This window comes from Durotheca rogersii, assembly GCF_024521655.1.
Source record: "Durotheca rogersii strain YMJ 92031201 chromosome Unknown GGS23scaffold_31, whole genome shotgun sequence".
Classification (NCBI taxonomy): Eukaryota; Fungi; Ascomycota; class Sordariomycetes; order Xylariales; family Xylariaceae; genus Durotheca; species Durotheca rogersii.
In genome coordinates, this window is record NW_026251262.1 from 157885 (window position 1) to 174895 (window position 17011).

The 17011-nt window shown below is 54.2% G+C and overlaps 4 protein-coding genes across 4 annotated transcripts; 2 read left to right on the plus strand and 2 right to left on the minus strand.

Moving 5' to 3' along the window:
- Positions 1-227: 227 nt before the first annotated feature.
- Positions 228-3498, minus strand: GGS23DRAFT_584992 (isoleucyl-tRNA synthetase). The gene is made up of 4 exons (XM_051517353.1): positions 3368-3498; positions 3105-3307; positions 870-3027; positions 228-788 (listed from the first exon to the last, which is right to left on the minus strand). Exons 1-4 carry the CDS (start codon positions 3415-3417, stop codon positions 326-328), a joined length of 2874 nt encoding a protein of 957 aa, XP_051368278.1. The 5' UTR covers positions 3418-3498; the 3' UTR covers positions 228-325.
- Positions 3499-3776: 278 nt separating this feature from the next.
- Positions 3777-5010, plus strand: GGS23DRAFT_600270 (uncharacterized protein; the record flags this gene model as incomplete). Its single annotated transcript, XM_051519043.1, has 2 exons — positions 3777-4011; positions 4250-5010. The coding sequence occupies 2 exons, from the start codon at positions 3777-3779 to the stop codon at positions 5008-5010; spliced, it is 996 nt and encodes a 331-aa protein (XP_051368279.1).
- Positions 5011-11948: 6938 nt separating this feature from the next.
- GGS23DRAFT_585008 (uncharacterized protein) lies at positions 11949-14001 on the minus strand. The gene is made up of 3 exons (XM_051517354.1): positions 12916-14001; positions 12214-12868; positions 11949-12085 (listed from the first exon to the last, which is right to left on the minus strand). The coding sequence occupies exons 1-2, from the start codon at positions 13438-13440 to the stop codon at positions 12674-12676; spliced, it is 720 nt and encodes a 239-aa protein (XP_051368280.1). The 5' UTR covers positions 13441-14001; the 3' UTR covers positions 11949-12085; positions 12214-12673.
- Positions 14002-15205: 1204 nt separating this feature from the next.
- GGS23DRAFT_313535 (uncharacterized protein) lies at positions 15206-16252 on the plus strand. Its single transcript, XM_051512810.1, has 2 exons — positions 15206-15303; positions 15429-16252. The coding sequence occupies exon 2, from the start codon at positions 15443-15445 to the stop codon at positions 15953-15955; it is 513 nt and encodes a 170-aa protein (XP_051368281.1). The 5' UTR covers positions 15206-15303; positions 15429-15442; the 3' UTR covers positions 15956-16252.
- Positions 16253-17011: the final 759 nt, after the last annotated feature.

Genomic DNA, 17011 nt, shown 5'->3' on the forward strand with positions numbered 1-17011 from the left:
CTCGTTGCATTTGAATACAAGGTCCCGTTTGCGACAGTAAACAAATAGGCTAGGACACGTGCGTCGACATTCACCTTTCTAATCTACTGAGAAGAAGCTCTAGCAAGGTTTTAAGAAATCTAAAAATCAAGACTGGCGTAAAGACTATATGGCAGATAACTTGCTGATTACTGGACTCGTTGCCGATTCTCGGCCCGTTGCTCGTTTCTAAGGGGGGTCGGCGTTCATTTCATTCGTGCTTACATATTTGTATATTGGATATAAATCTCTAAAGACTATGCCGCCTATTGTACAGTCCTGGAGCCGCCACCAGCTCGCTAATCTGTTACGCAGAAACGGCATCCTCGCACCTATGGCATAGCGTATCCTGGGCGGGAGCAACATAACGCCAACAGCGGGGGCACTTGGCCTGCTTAGGCGGCAAGACCACGGCCTTCCCCCTTACAGCACCGCCGACCTCAAGGTCCCGCACGTAGGACCACTCCGGGCTGACCGGCTGGTCGGCATTAATCTCGACGGAAGAGACGACGAACATGGCTTCGAGCTCATCTGCGTACGTCGCAAGAATATCCTTGGTCGGGGCATCCGAGACATCGAGGATGACCGAACTCTGCAGAGACGACCCTATGGCCTTGTCGCCTCTTGCGGCCTCGAGACCCGACTTGATTGCCGCGTGGACGGACATCAGGATTGGTATATCATTCCGGAGAGACGACAGGTCTCGCGTCAGGCGCGTAGGATCGATTACGGGATCGCCGTAAAGCTGGTGGAGCGGATGAGTCAGTGACCTGCATAATTCGCTCATTGTTAGTCGGTTGCGGTAGAGTGAGGGTGTGACTATATACTCAAGAAAGGAAGAACAAACGCACTGATCGTGTTTCATCCACTCGGGGCGGTGATCCCACGCCTCTTCGACTAACAAGGGCGTAACTGGGGCCAGCATCCTGAGAAAACCGGTCAATATAGGTTCCAGGACGCCACCCCCGTCTCCGCAATACAGTCGATCTTTCAACGCCTCGAGATAGAAAGCCGACAAGTTGACCGTAACCCATCTATTTAAAGCTGCAACTCCCCTGTAGAATTCGTAGTTTCCGAATGCCTCACCAACTTCACGCATCGTATCTTGTAAGTGTATGATAGCAATATGATCCGTCACGCTTAGCGGCGCTGTCCGGGCAGATTCGTGCATCGAGCCTAGAAGCATCTTTACAGTCGTGCGGTACTTCATCAGCGCCGTGTGGATTGCCGCGAGCACGGGAACTCCGATGACTACGTCTCGAGTGTAGTCGCTGCTCGCTGCCCACAACCTTAGAGCGTCAGGACCGAGAGCGTCACTCCTGGGCGGTCCTTGGTTTGCCGCTGCCTTCTTCTGTTTCATCGGAGGTAGAAGCGTGCCATCCATGACTTGTTGTGGCTCTATGATGTTTCCCAGCGATTTCGACATCTTCTTGCCATCCTGATCTAGGGTGAACCCGTGAGTAATCAGCTGCTTAAAAGGTGCGCCTTTGACGAAGCTTGAGTCGGTCTGCGATCCGGCTGCGATCCGGGTGAGGAGACTGGACTGAAACCAGCCACGATGCTGGTCAGACCCTTCAAGATAGACATCCGCGCGTCCCGGCATCATCGACCAGCTGCTACCGCTATCAAACCATACGTCCATCGTATCGGTCCCCCGTCGGTATGTCCCTTGGAGCGAAGGTGGAAACCAGGCGGGATCGTCAGGGGCATCCGACCACCAGGCATGGGTACCTCGTTCTTGGATAACCGAAATGATATGCTCGACGACTTCTTCACTTACTAAGGCTGCGCCAGCATCATCGTATAAAGCAGGTATGGGGACGCCCCAAACGCGCTGTCGCGATATACACCATTCGCTCCGACCTTGAATGAAACTCTCGAGCCGTTTCCTGCCAGAGTCCGGAATAAAACGAACGTCATTCAGGGACTCAAGCGCTTCTTGTTTGATAGATGCAACATCGGCAAACCATTGTTCGGTAGCCCGAATAACCACTGGCTGTTTGGTGCGCCAATCGTAAGGGTACTTGTGCCGGTGTTCTTCGCCTAGCAGAACGTCGCCATGAGACTCGAGAAGGTTGAGGACGTGCTTACCGCCGCCTTCGTTTACAGAAGGGGCCGACTGCAATGTCTCAGGCGAATCTGGGAGTGCGAGTTCAGTAAATTTTCCGTGGTCATCTATGACAGCCACTACCGGTATGTCAAGTTGCCGACAAACTTCGTAGTCATCGAACCCGTGGCCAGGCGCTAAGTGGACAAGGCCGGACCCTGAGTCCGATGTCACAAAGTCCGCGTGTATGATCGGCTGTGGCGAGCCAGTCTTGCCCCTAAGCCTGTTTACGTACTTTAGACCGGCCAAATCTCTACCGCAAACTGTCCCAATAACCTCGTAGCCGTTCTCTCCTGCCCCAATCTTGGAGAGCAGCGTGTCAAGACGACTCTGCGCGACTAGCAGCATATCAGAACCCCAGCGGACGAAACAGTACTCCATATCATCATGGACAGCGATAGCCGAATTGGCGGGTAACGTCCACGGCGTCGTAGTCCATATCACAGCATACAGCCGTCCCTGGATCTTGTCGAGCAGTGGCTCAAACTGGGGGAGCAATTTCCATTCATCCGTGATGGCGAATTTGACCCAAGCGGCGTTCGAAACATGGTCATCCTTGTATTCCAATTCCGCCTCAGCCAAGGCAGTCTTGGAAGAGGGCGACCAGTACACGGGCTTGAACCGACGGTAGATTAGACCCTTCTTTACCATTTGCTGGAATAAACGCAGCTGACGGAGCTCGAATGCTGCATCCATCGTCGTCCACCTGCGGCCCCAGTCGGCCATGACCCCGTACGATTGGAAGCTCTTCATCTGCTTAAGTACAGTACCCGACGCCAAGTTTCGAGCAGACTTGCGGATCTCGACTGGTGTAAGCTTGGCCCCCTGGGATTTTTCGAGAGCCTTAAGCTCGATGGGAAGTCCATGGCAATCCCATCCCGGGATGTATTCCACCCGTCGGCCTACGGGTAGCTAAGCACGAGCTTCACATCGCATCTCAACAATTGGCCTCGTCCGCGCCGTAGCGAATGCTACTAACCTTGCTGTACTTTCAACCTCAGTATCATATCTTTCAAGATTTTATTCAAGGCATGGCCGACGTGAAGATTGCCATTTGCATACGGCGGGCCGTCGTGGATGACGAAAGTGTCATCAGAGGGCCTGTTCTGCCTCTGCCATTCATACAGGCCATCGGCGCATCGTTGGATGTACTGGTCTCGCAGTTGGAGGGGAGACCTCGGGCTGGCCAAATGCGACCAATCGATCAGCGTGAGTATGCGGTTACCGAAGCAATTGACCTACGGAAAAGAGGATTTCGGCAACCTCAGCGTCGCCGACCACGATTTCGACATGGCAGCCAGAAGACCATGATCGGTAGTTGTTGGCAGTCGTGACAACGGAGGGTGAGGTCGGAGAGGGTCTAATCGCACTGCAAAAAAATGAAGACATTCCCGATAAGAGCAGCATCAATTTGATTATCGATATGCTATCGATAAGTCTATTGCGTTAAGGCCAGTAGCATGTGGCGCGTCCAATGGAATGAGGGCCTGCTCAGCCACACGCAGGGACCTACTATGCTTACCTAATCCAGCGGCAGAGCAACGACACCAATACGCCAACTCCCGGCGCGTCGTGACTCTCGGCTCTGGTAAAGCTTCACCTCACAACTCGCAACTCGCAGGTCGCGAGATGCCTGGCGCTCGCCTCCGTCATGGCACCAATCCGCCGGTACCTCCGCATAACTAAATACTCTGTTATCGAATGCCGAATCTACCTCGACAACCCTGCCCTCGTTCACACCTGGCTCCTCAACCCGAGAAAGCCCGTCCTGCCGAAGATCATCGAGAGCGTCCGCCCATTCGTGCTCCCCAAGCTCCGCGAAGAACGAGAACGCAGCCGAAAGCGAAGCACCAAGAAGAAGGGCATCAAGGATGTAGTAGTCGAAGGTAGGTCCCGTTTACCATAACCACCCCACCTCCCATCCTCGATTCCTGCCATCATCCCAGATCTACGAATACCGCCGTCCTGACATTGCACGTACGTTGCATTCTTGTTTTCTTTTTGTTTCATTCTTATTCTTTTGTGCTACCCTCGAGCAGATAAGAGGCGGCGGTTCACAAGAGAGAGAGAGAAGGGCCAGAGAAAGAAACAGGTATTGATGCAGTAGTACACGACCAATCGTAGACGACTTCGAGGTGTCGATATTCCTCACCGAGACAAGCACCCGTCATGCGCTGCTTACGAAGCACAAGTACTTCCACGACACGACGCAGACTAAGCTGACTTCCAACTCGACCCGTTTGATGGGCGCGACTAGCGATGCCCCTGTCGATGTTGATGTCACGGCCGATATGACCGCAGTGCTACGCGAGGAAAGCGACGACGACGACGACGACGCTGCAGCAACCCTGGCCGCCATCCCAACGGTAGATGAGACAGCGTATAGTAGCAGCGGCAGGCCGCCCAAGCGCCCACGCAGGAGCACAGAAGCAGAAGTAGACACAGATCCTAATGCGGCCGCTGGCGGAAATAACGCAGTCGAGGTCGTATCGGACAGCCAGGGAGACTCTGAGGGGGCGGACGACAGTGGCCTGTTCGTGCAGCAGCAGAGCCCAGAGGATGACCCGAGCACGAGGCCGCCACCGGCAAAACGCCGCAGAGCGGTAGCGGCCAGCGGGGAAGATGGTAATAGCGAGGAAAGCGACGATGACAAAAAGAAACTGGCCATGGATATCTCATACGAGGGATTTTCTATCTACGGCCGCGTGCTCTGCCTCGTTGTCAAGCGTCGTGAAGCCGCCGGCCCCCAACCGGCGGGACGAGGTGGTAGGCTAGGGACACCCGCGACGAGCGGTAGCCATGCGACGAAACCTGGGGGCGGCCAAGCCATGATGGAGAGCTTCATCATCTCCACACAAGTACCCGCCGGCGCTGAGATTTCTTGAGCGCCACTATACCGCGACGGATCCGTGGTAGCATCGACGCACGTCACCCAATAACTAAACCTCGCCCACGTGGCCCGTAGGATTTAGTCGTCTGTGAGAATATGGTAGCCTTTCATCAAACTTGATGCGTCCTGCTTACTAGGCACATGCGAGCGCATATCCTTCCAAGGGTCGTCTCTCCATGTGCATGAGATCGTCTCTGGGACGGATCATTCGAGATACCACACACTTCTCGCTTGGTGAGGGTTGAGAGCAAGGTCGCGCGTCCAAGGCGAGGCCAATCGACGGCTCGCGAAACGGACCGGCTACCTCGGGGGCGAGCATGTTTTCGATGCATGATGCCTGTATATTGAGGTTCACGGTTTAATTGCTAGAAACCTTACCGCCTTTTGAGAATCTCATCCCACACCGCTCGCCCGAATTTCGCTCTTCGCATACAGCAGATGTAAGACAATATCAATATATTTCGTCGCGAGGCTGGATTATCGAAACGCAACTTCGCAGCCTTCCTGGCCGGCTAACCAATCTCTCTGTAGTCTGTGTGTGATGGGCGTAGAGACTATGCGGCTAACGCAGAAGTTCCCAGCGTGGCTATGGCTGCATGTCTCCTGTAACATCTTGGCTAAAGGCCTGGTCTCGTCTCGCCTCGCCTCGCCTCGTCTCTCAACTTGTGTCTTCTAGCACAGACTACCACCCTAAAAAGTGGCTGGCACTGGACTGCCGTACCGCAGAAACCTCCTGTCTCTCACTATAGGCCCGAAAACAGTTCCCTCTATTCTCTCCGGGGACGATTCTATGTATTGGTACCTACCTTTTCGTTCGTTACCTAAAGTGATGAAGTAGAGTGCAAAAGCTGAGGCAGTACAATGGTTTGAAGAGCATCCCTCAATGGACGATAATACAACTCACCGCCAAAGAAACCCGGTCACGTCGTTTTAGCCCCCGAACCTCCCTCGATGGGATCCGACCTAGGGCACTCTCCTGGGCAGTGCAGGATACGCGGATCTATATTCACGATCGACAAGCTCCCAGCACAAGCGTAGCGTTTTGAGCACGATCTACACAAAGTCACAGAAATTTAACGTAGGTATATATATATTAGTATATGCGTCCATAAGGAAGGATACTGTTAGCACCTGAACTATATGGTGTACTATTACATAGTATTAGCCGTCTTCGTTAGTTCAGACAAGGCTGGAGCATAACAAGCGAATCCATACAGCATTCCGCCTCTCAGAGAACCAGCCCCTGTACCGTAACGTGTCCGCACAAGAATAGATCTCACACTGGCAGGCGATGATGATAAGGTGCCAGCGCCATCCATACACATCCCTGCGCAGGATGCTAATAACGCCGTGGTGACGGAGGCGCTATATCTCAACGAGCTAGGAATAAGCTCGCTTCAACCTGCCGCAAGCAATTCACTTCCTACGTCTTTCCCACAAGTAGTTCCGAAGAGGGGGGGGAAGGGGGGAATCATGTCAAGGACTTTTCCCCGACGGGAATAACGTATTGGGTACTCAACCGGAGCGATCAGCCCCTAAAGTCATCTAGGACTTGAGCCGGAGAGACAGAAACCTGAGTCCTCGAATAAGAATGCCGGGGATGTGATACATATACATGTGCCAATCCCAACTCGTTTGTCTATCTATTTCCATCCCACTCACCGAAACCAAAGTCCGTTCCCTGGGCGTACGCGTGTTCGGCGGATGTCACGCAGTGGGCGAGTTATCAGAAGAAACAAGCGTAAAGAAATACACACAGCAACCGCAGCAGTACCGGTAAGAAGACATACACGTATCCGTAGTCAGCGATAGCAGAGAGAGAACAAAAGAAAATACACAGCGGAGTCAAGAACAAGACGTAGGTCCGTCAAGCTCCGCGAGCCTACACGTAGCTACGCCTAAACTCTTTTCCGAATTCCTACCCCCCCCCCCGATCAGCCCTAATACCAGGTAATAACTCGCCCGCCCAGCCGGAGCATCGGAGCTGTCATGGTGCTGACGGGAGGATACCCCCCAAAACAGAAAAGGCCGCTCTCGCTAGCTCGCGAGCAGGCGGGCAATATGGGGGCGGTTCATGCCGGCTCTCGCTGCAGAGCCCGTATTACGTGGACAGTCGACAGACAGACAGGCAAGGCGGGTGGGTAGGGGGTTTCCGACCGGACCGCAGCACGAGCCGAGGACCGCCGAGCGACGAAGCGAGACGCAGGTGAGCTGCCGCATCGAGAGGGTAGGCAGGGCGATCGTGGCACGGGAGGCAGGCAGGCAGGCAGGCGGGTATTAATAGCAGCGGCTTCTCCCGGCCTTGCGCGCGCCGACGTGGTTGGGAGCGAGCGAGCGTGCGTGCGTACGTGCGCTGGCGAAGCTCACGCCACGGCGTCTGCCCTGCGCGCGCGCGCGGACATGTGGGCGTTGGATGCAGGCCGAAGCCCTCTCCCCCCGTATGCGTGTAAGAGCCAAGAGCGGGAGTCGTAGCGAGAGAGGCGGGCATGCCACCAACGCGAGATATAATAACCCCTATACCGGCCGGCAAATACCTACCTAGGTAGGCAGGTATATAGACGTTCCAATTGTGCTCGGCCGGTTTCTATATATACCCACATACGTACATACGCCTACATACATACGTATACGTGTACGAGTGCGCAGGTGTGTGCAAACGCATACATACTTACACAGCTAACTTGTACGTTAGATAGTTAACTGCTTCTATTAGTTGAATAGGGGATATCCTACATGTGTTTTATATATATAGACATCTCTTACTAATGCTGCGGCACGGCATGTAACGATACGGCTCTATACACCTGCAACGGCTCCGCCTCCCCCCCCCCCCCCCCCCCCCCGCGGCTATCACTGCCAACATGGGACGTACCTCCGCGGGTAACCCAGGCCAGGCAGGCTTGCTTTTGGTCATGGACCCGACGCCGACGCCGCCGCGGACGCCGCGCCAGCCTCGGCCGAAGCTCCTGGTCTTTCGACCTCCTTCCTGTCACATATCAACCTCGGCCTGGCTCGGCCGCCCTCCCTCCACCACACCCGGAAAGGCTGCTGCGGTGGCGGGTTGGTTAGGCCTTGCTGCGAGGCACTGCTGCTGCTGCTGCTGCCTCCAGTTTCACGACGGATACCGAGTGTTCCGTGTCGTGTCGTGCCGAGGCACGGAGCGTTGTCTTGCCTCGCTTGCCTACTGCGCCGTGTAGGCATGCTCGTTATTCGTCTGCCTGGCTCCGCGCGGTCCGGGGTATATATGTGTGTGTGTGTGCTATAGGGTGTTCTTGCACGGTATTATGTGGGTGTGTGGCGCCCGCTCTGCCTGCTCCCTCTCCCCCCCGGTCTTCCTCCCCCTGTCTCTCTCGCAACCCCCTTTACCCAGCCCCGGTCGCGTCGCCCACATACAACCCAGGCAGATACCAACAGGCCAGCGAACCAGCGCAGCGCAGCACAGACCGCGGTGACGCAGCAGCAGGCAACACACCGGCTCCGACCTCGTGGGTGCTGCGTAGGTTCCCGCGCATCGGGTTATCCCATAGCCCAATACGATGCCGCTGCCCTGGGCGGAGACTGCATGCGGGAGAAACGGCGGGCTCGCCCTAGGTACCTATATTATGCCTCGTTATAGCAGGCACACATACATATACTCTTCTCTATGTTTACATAGGTAGGTGTATACGGCTGGGTTATACCCGCCTACTTAAGGTATTTATGCAGCTGTCGCCTACGTAGGTGGGTGTGTCTGTGTATACAGACGCTTATGCGTCAGATTTCTTGGTTTGCCGTGATTACGGTCATATTATAGTTATGACCGCTACGTCTAAGATGTTTGTTTCCCCGTCGATTTGTCACGCTGTCGGACTTATTCGACAGCGGGACGCAGTAAGTACATGATGCATGTGTGTGGTGTGCGGACGTGAGTGGGTGTGGGTGTGCGTGAGTGTGCGTGCGTGCGTGTGAGTGAACGAGTGCGTGTGGACGTACCATGCGTGAGGACGAACTGCCGCACCCGATCCATCGTCGTTCATCTACCCACTATGTAAGTATTTCGAGGGCACAGCGTTTAGAATGCTGACAGGATATCCTCTCGCTTCGTAGGTTGATACGTGTAAGTGGCTCCGGGACGGGTCAGATGATTCGCCAGCGTCCCTCTCCCTCTCTCTCTCTATTCTCAACCGTAGGGCCCTGCTCAGCCTAGCTGTAACTCCATGCCAGTCAGTCAGTTATGTGTAGATGTACAGTACATCCATCTTCTCCTCCTCCTCTGCCTCCTCCTATACCCTAGTCGCCCAACCATAGGGTAGCGTCCGCCGAGTTGGGTTACTCGGAATTGACGGGGGATGAGAGTTGGTGCTCCTCTGACTACATGTCCGCTGTTCTCGGTATTACTTGGTGTTCGGATACTATTGACTCTCGGATCCGCCTGAGCAGGGTAAGGTCCGGAGTCTATAATATCGTTTACCACGATGGTATCCGTCAGCTGACAACATCAGATTTTAACCCAGGCCAAAGCGGGTCGGCTCCGTCGGTCTTTTTATCATTCTCTGAGGGTTGCGCAATCCCGACAGATAGATGAAACGGTAGGTAGATAGGCTGGCGAGTTTACTCCGTACGTCCGTGAGCTGAGCTATGTCTGTCTACATAGTATTGACTTGCGAGTCTCAGGTGATGTGCTCTAAGCGGGTAGGTATCACTATACACATCACCACCAACGGCGTCGTGCCGTACCGCTTTCCACTAGCCATCTCCCTCCCCTCATCTCTCCTCCCGACTTCAGCTCGTCCGGCCAGTCCCAGCCAACCACCCCCTCCGTCATCTTTTAAATTTCCGTGCCTCTTTTCCCCTCTTTGCCCTGACTGGTGTGACACGCCGTGGCTCATATCGACGCGGGGACCCTTGCCATTGGATTGCGGACAAGGGATGCGGGAGAATATGCTCCTGGGACAGCGTGCCATTGGAGGAATCGGGACCGAGGAGCTGAGGAAGAGGAGGGGTGGTTAGGCCGTCGTCATCGACCATTGCCATCACCTCGTCGACCTTATCAGGCTGCATTTTCGGGCGCCAGGGCCTGATCCTATCCTACCAAAGCCCGCGCCTACCATTGGGACTGTGCTCCCAAGGACACGTGTGTTGCAAGATTGCAGATCGGGACGCTTGGCAATCCAGAGCATCGGATTCCCCTCAGCGAGCTGGAGGCGGCATCGGGGGGCTTTCGCATATCTGACTCATGAGCAGCAGCATGAAGTGCACACATACCCAGGCGTGCCTAGATGCGTAGACATACCATGCATTGTGTCCGTCTTGTCGCGTATAGATGGCCCTGATGCGATACGACACCGAGGAGGTCACCGCCCCTCCTGCCTCGCCGTCGTATGATGGAAGAGAGATATGGTGAGGGCGACAGAGAGGGTGAGGTTTGGGGTCCGCGCCGATCCTGGCTTCGGACCGTGTCATTGATCGCTGAATACGACAGCGGCTTCTTCGGCGCTTTGCGATCCACCTCCAATTAGGTATACCTACCTATATTTCTGTACACGTATTGCTCCGCGACGATAGCGTCTGTGAATATGTGATTGCGTACGCCCATACTGCATATTGTTGGGTAGCCCCCACGGCTACTGTTGTATGATAACCCCCTCCTTGATGGGCCGTCAGAGTGCTACCCACCATTTCGCGAGTTTCGTAATGGAGGGTTCGTCAGTAACAACAGATTGACGGGGTGGTCGACAGTTGATTGTGCCTGTCAGACTGACGATCAGCGATGCTTGTCGATGGCCAGCCCGAACACTCCCGTTCATCCGCTCTTGGGCTCCCACCCTGGGCCGATTTAGTGGCCGCGTGACCAGAACAAAAGCGGTTGGCGCGTAGCCAAGATGCGAAGGCGTGTCCAGGGGAATGCGATGACGATGCACACGAGAATGAGAAAAGCCACCATCCATCAGGTAGATGGACATGTATGACCGTGCTCGACACGGCTAATGACTTCATACAACTTTGAACCAGCCAGCAATGGTACCGGTACCTATCGCCGTCGATCTCCTGTAGGTACCTACCCACCCAGAGCAGATGGGGGCGGTGGCAGAGTCTCGGATGGGGTTGGCGCCACATCACGATAATCGATCGAGCAGGCTCGCACATCCCCCACAGCCCTGGGATGGTTCATATACACATACATACGTGTATGTAGCATGTACGTGTAGGTATATATATGGAATAATATAAACAAGGATTAGGCGATGCAACGCCGCCGAGACAGGCGAAGGAAAGGGGAGAGGGGTATGCTCGGATTGCCCAATACTCGCTACTGTTCCGGAGCGTAGCACGGAAGAGGCTTGGAAGATGATTCAGGAACGCGTACGCAATTCTCCGCTTGGCATCGTGCGGCAGCCTGCTTAGAGAGGCCAATAACTTGGCCAAGGAGAAGAGGAAAGGGGAAGACACAAGAAGCCATAATAATGAGCTGGCACATCAACTACAGCGATACGACTGCCGCTGCCTATCGTCGGGTTTCGCAGACCGCAAGTGATTGTCAGATCTCACCGGGGTGTTGCGCACAAACATCTACGAGTCTCCCTGCGACGATTCAGGTGCGGGAGGCCGTCATTTGCCAGGGCTGTCGCGTACCACATAGGAAGATCAGCTTCATATGAGTACGATGGGTATGCTGAATGCCGACGGTGTAGTGGTAGAGGTATATACGTCGTAGCGTAGCATTGACCTTCTTCTCGTGTATGTAGGAATATGCGTACGGACACGGACACGGACATGGGCACACCCAGTACCTACCACCTAGGTATGTATTGTATGCGTGTGGCTGAAGCCTCCCTTTACGGGCTGCTGCTCGCACTCCCATCGTGACCGATGATCAGACCACGTCGTGTCGTTCGTCACGAATTCGCACATCCCCCTCGACCAGCTCGGGCCACTGTTGGGAACAAGGAGATGGCCGACGCGCCCAGGGGTCAGAGCCCAGCCCAACCCGCCCCTGTCCCCACGTGGGAGGGAATGTGATATCGCGGGGAGAGACAGCTGCACGGTGGCCTGTTCTCTCCTGGCACGGATGAATCGCGGCCTTTGACGACCTGTAGATGTTTCAGGGTCAGGACGTCGTCACCTTTCCATTGGTCAATCAGCGAGGCCAGCTCCGGAGGAGACGGCTGGGAGGTGGTGTGCGCGGAGGTATAATACGCGCGCAGCGTTATTGACTCACTCCTCTACGGCGAGTGAGGTGATCCGTGATATCCCGCAGCAGATCCCGCCCGCTCGTAACCCGTTGCGTTCGTCATTTTAACCGACGCTTAGCGGGAAGTGCCCGGATATGGGATGTTGTTTGACGCCTCCCCCAGGATTTCGATGCCTGGTGACCCTGTTCCGTTTGCGAGGATGTGGCGGTGAGGGAGGGGAGCTGAGCAGCGATCAGAGCCACGAAACGCCGAGTATTTGGCTGTCCGCAGCGAGACTGGCGTAGATCGACCCTGTGACTGTATTACCAACTGAAAAGTAACGGCAGCTAGGGCTCTCTGTGAAGAGGAGATATGATCAACCAGAAACCTCTGTCAACTCACTACGCAGGTAGACTTCCTACGAACAAGACAACCAGCCATCTGCAACTAGAGTCGACATGCATATCTGCAACACACCCGCATTCTCCCCTCCCTTATCCACGCTACCTATATCTCCCACATGCACAGGGTAGATAGGTTGCTCCGTCGTAGCATACCGTCCTCAGCCTCGTTCGCGAGGGAACTACTTTGCGGCTTGGCTCTTTCGTTGCCTGTGGGATTCACCCATCTCGTGTGCTGTAGGGCTGCGATACCCACTTCACGTTGACCCAGCTGGACGCTTAGCAATCCGAAGGAGCCAGGGTCAGTAATAGGTTAGATGTCTTCGACTGTGGCTGACATTCTTCAAGGGTTCGCTCATTTAGAAACAGGGCACCCGCGCAAATAAGCGACAGCGATGGACAGGAGCATGCCCTCCCCGCGCTGATAAGCTGACGAGACCTGGTCCCGAGCATTCGCCACGAACATTCGTTGTGTATCAGACATGCTCTTTCGATAGAGAGGAGACACGCGTCGCCTGGGTCGTCTCGCGTAAGAGCATTGTAGGAAGTTATCAGTCCGAAGCGAACTGCGACGTACCGCTCGTAGCCCAACACTCCCAGCGCTTCCGCGGATACATGGCCTGCCGGCCAGTCTTTTCCAGATGCCGACGCAAAGGATCGCGGGGAGGGCTCGGGTCGGTCATCGGAGATGGATATACGTATGGATGTGTTGTATCGAGCTCGTCGACGAATACGTCCGTATACGTAATACCTAGTAGGGAATAGAACGCCAACGGGACCGGGATGTTCAAAAGGACGACTCAGCGAGGCACCACAACCAGGTGAATAAGGCCTCCAGACCCAGTGCCTTGGTAAGTCCAGCTTGCCTGGCATGCAAGAAACTACCGAATCGAGTGAAGGATTCGACAAGCGTGCATACAAAGCCGTCAGATGACAGCCACTGTGGGCAAGCCACCGCGAGCGATATGCGACCTTACTTTCTACGCTCTGGTGACCCTGGCGAGACAGATGCCCCGAATCGGCTACGGCGATCGATCGTGTGCCAAGAGCTAGGGCGTATCTCGGTCTCCCTCTCTTCCCCTCCGCGCTCAGGCCTGATTATGATCACTTATCGCATCTTGCGGCCTAGACGAATCATATTCCTACAGTATCTCCGTATTCATCCGGGCTTGTCAACCGAGCTTCTGCGATGAGCATAATGATGAAACGTCTCCGCTTAATATACAGGCTTCGATATTGGGGAAATACCTCCCCTTCCAGGATCATAGGTGATAGGTTCCCGCTTGTGAGGTCACGTCGAAGAGGAAAAAAAGGAGACTTGTGCCAAGGCATCCAGAGAATGCTTCTAGAAGGCTGGCGAAAGTGAAAATCTCTGCCAAATTGGATTCCACTCCAATCAAACAGGTGTTCTTGGCTTGACCGATCAGGTCTCACCCCTTGACTCTTGCGAGTGGGTTCAGAGCTCGTCTCGCTCCGTATTGCCGAGTGCCCTCACTTGGTTGGAAATTGTGTGCCAGGCGAGAGCGACGAGTTCCACTGCCGGCCTCCCCTACTAGGGAACAAGCTTGGTCTCAGACAGGACGTAGGACGCCCAGAACTCCCTCGGCTTCAGGCTTCAGGGGGGTTAGCTCTAATCCCTGTCGGCCAGGCTCGTTTTATTATTTTTTCATCCCCCCCCCCCCCTTTCTCAACAGCCCTTACATGAGCCGTATGCACAATACGAACATGCACATTCGCAGTGTTCTCATTGTGCAAAGAAGGCTGCTATGTATGTATCGATTATGTTAGAGTGGTATCCATCAGATTCCGCCTGCTCGCAGTGCTACATAACGCATGGCAATATTCCTGTGCATATGTACGTATATATGTATTGTAGTTAGCTCCGACTGATTTCTATTTTAAGACTGACGGGTACGGCATGATATGTAGTACGGCTGCTATTCTGCTGCCACTGTTAAGGGTATTATTATTGCCGGTTTACATAGCACAGGCGCCGCTATGCTGATGGTCTTGGGTTGTATCGCGTATGTCGTGTATCAACTGGACCGTGGCATCTCCAATACTTCTGCCTCGTGAGAATCACGTTGGCGGTAGATTACCGGCATACGCACACTTGTCTCGTGTGTGAATACACATGTACTGCAAATCCCGATGAGCGGTGAGGTTTTTGAAATTCTGGGTGCCGCCGGACACATAGGTTTTTACGACTAAAGACCTAGACGCCAGGGGCCGTATGCAAGCGCGCTGACGGGCGGGCTTTAGGGCACGCACGGCGAGCAAGTTAGGCTACTTGTTCGGTTTCTGCGTAGGTGTATGCTTTCGGACAAGAAGTTGAAGGATTTCTCATCAGCTCCATGGGTCGTCAACATTGGCTCATGATCCTACGCATTATTACGGTCACTATCGCAGTTATTATTACTATTATGATATTTCCCTTCATATTCCCCAACTTTGTGCGCTCTTCGAAAATATCCACGATACCCTGGCCGTTGAGGTCATGTAGGCTTCCTCCTGTCGGCAAATGACCTGTCCTCTAACGGCGACATGCCTGCGACCATGTCTTAACACATCGTGACTCACGGTCTTGGGCTTGATCCAAAACTTCCGAATGGGCATGTCGGCCCAACCTGCAGTCTGAACGAACTCAACCCCGTACACACGGGGTGAGGATCCCATTGTTGTTAGCGTAGAGATGTCATGACATTTCGACGAATAGGTGCCACGTAGTCACTTATGGTAGGCGTCCTCGTATCCTCCTCGGCGCGAAATTTTTCGTCCTTTTCTTATAAGCGCCGAGGAACCAGCCGAGGCGCCTGAGGCAGGGTAAGTCCAGCTGCTAACTCCGGGCTGCGAATCTATAGCGTTGCGGATCGTGATGGAGGATAATAACGGTGATGGCATCAATTCAATATTGTGCGAAGCGGATGGCTCGGCTACTTTCGTCGGTACGGCCGTCGTTGTGGCGTTCGCGTTCAGCTTCATGAGAATGCTATTGTCCGTCAAAATCGGAAGGCCGATAGGTATAATAGACGCTTATATTAGTCTCAATCCATCTCCTTTTCGGCCGTTGCCAGCTTCAGCCGTCGACTTATCGGCTGTCAGCAACCCAGAAGAAGCAAATCTAGACACTATCGAAGCACATCCGTATGTTAGTCCGTCGACCGGCGATCTCGTTCCGCCATCTACGTATATCACCGGGGTGTTATTGTTCTCCCTTCGCGACGCCCGGAGAAAGAGAGGGGGGGGCGGGGTGAAAGAGAGGGAGAGATCGCCTACGGCATCGGTCGCGACGATCGGATCTTTTGCAGTTTCTCCAGTTTACGCATCAAAGCGCGAAGTCAGGACGTGGAATAACCTACGTAAGGGTGACGAGCCGAATGAGTCTTAGCACAAGAAGCCATTTAGACGACAGCAGTTAGGGCTGGGGAGCGCAGGGGTTCTGACCAGCTTCCCTAGAGCGCCTAGAGAGACTTCACAGGGTTGTGCTGGCCAGCTGACCTTCCGCTCGCATGTTGATAGATGATGAGATTCTCATCTCACTGACCTTGCCAGGTACCCAAGCAGCCTGAGCACAGATCCTCGGCATTCGTCGAATGAAATCTCGTTCTCAACGCGGCGGTGCCTGGTCGCTTGTAAGATTCACCGTCTAATATCGTCGCCGAAGCATTTGCCTGGGTAGGGTATCAAAGCGGCCTCCTCAGCTCCATCGAGACGAAGCTGTGTCGCTTCCCTGCCCGGCGTGCGCGCGCATCATGACTCGCCTCTTGAATTTGGAACGGTTGACACTTCAGCCTAGGGGTTTTTTTTTTTTTCTTTCAGTGCTTGGGGTGGGTCAGGGTAATTAGCATTCGTATGTTGTAGCTATTAGTATGTGCAATAGTAGACTCAGCAACTGACGCCAACACGAGGGAATTAAACCAACCCGACTCGTGGTATTGATTATTTACTTCGATTTCTTCCATAAAATTTAGTGGTATGGCACTTACTGGTTTTCAACGGTGGTCGCTACATTTTCAAATACCCTTTTTCTTTTCACCGCAACGCCGTACGCCATCCCATCATTCGATGGGCAGGCCGACGGTAAAGTGGTAATGAGTAGTAGTAGCCCACTTTCCCCTGATCGAAAAGCGAGACCGAGCGAGAGAAAAAAAAAAAGCTTTCGCACGGATCGAAATCTATCCCCAACACAATATCCCACACAAAAATTCTCATGATTCTCTTCCCGGCATGTGTGGAGCCGACGACAACATAGCGGGAACTTGCAATGTTCTACGAGTCTTCTTCGAAGCAGTGGAGAGTTATTAGTCGTCATTTGCTCATATTACCGCAACCGAGGCCCTCTAGTTCCGAACGTAGTCCTTGCTCGCAACAAGGACGACTAATGGTCGTGAAGCCTAGCGACGGGCTAGCTCGTTCAAAGCCTCGCTTTTGTCGCCCTCGTCCT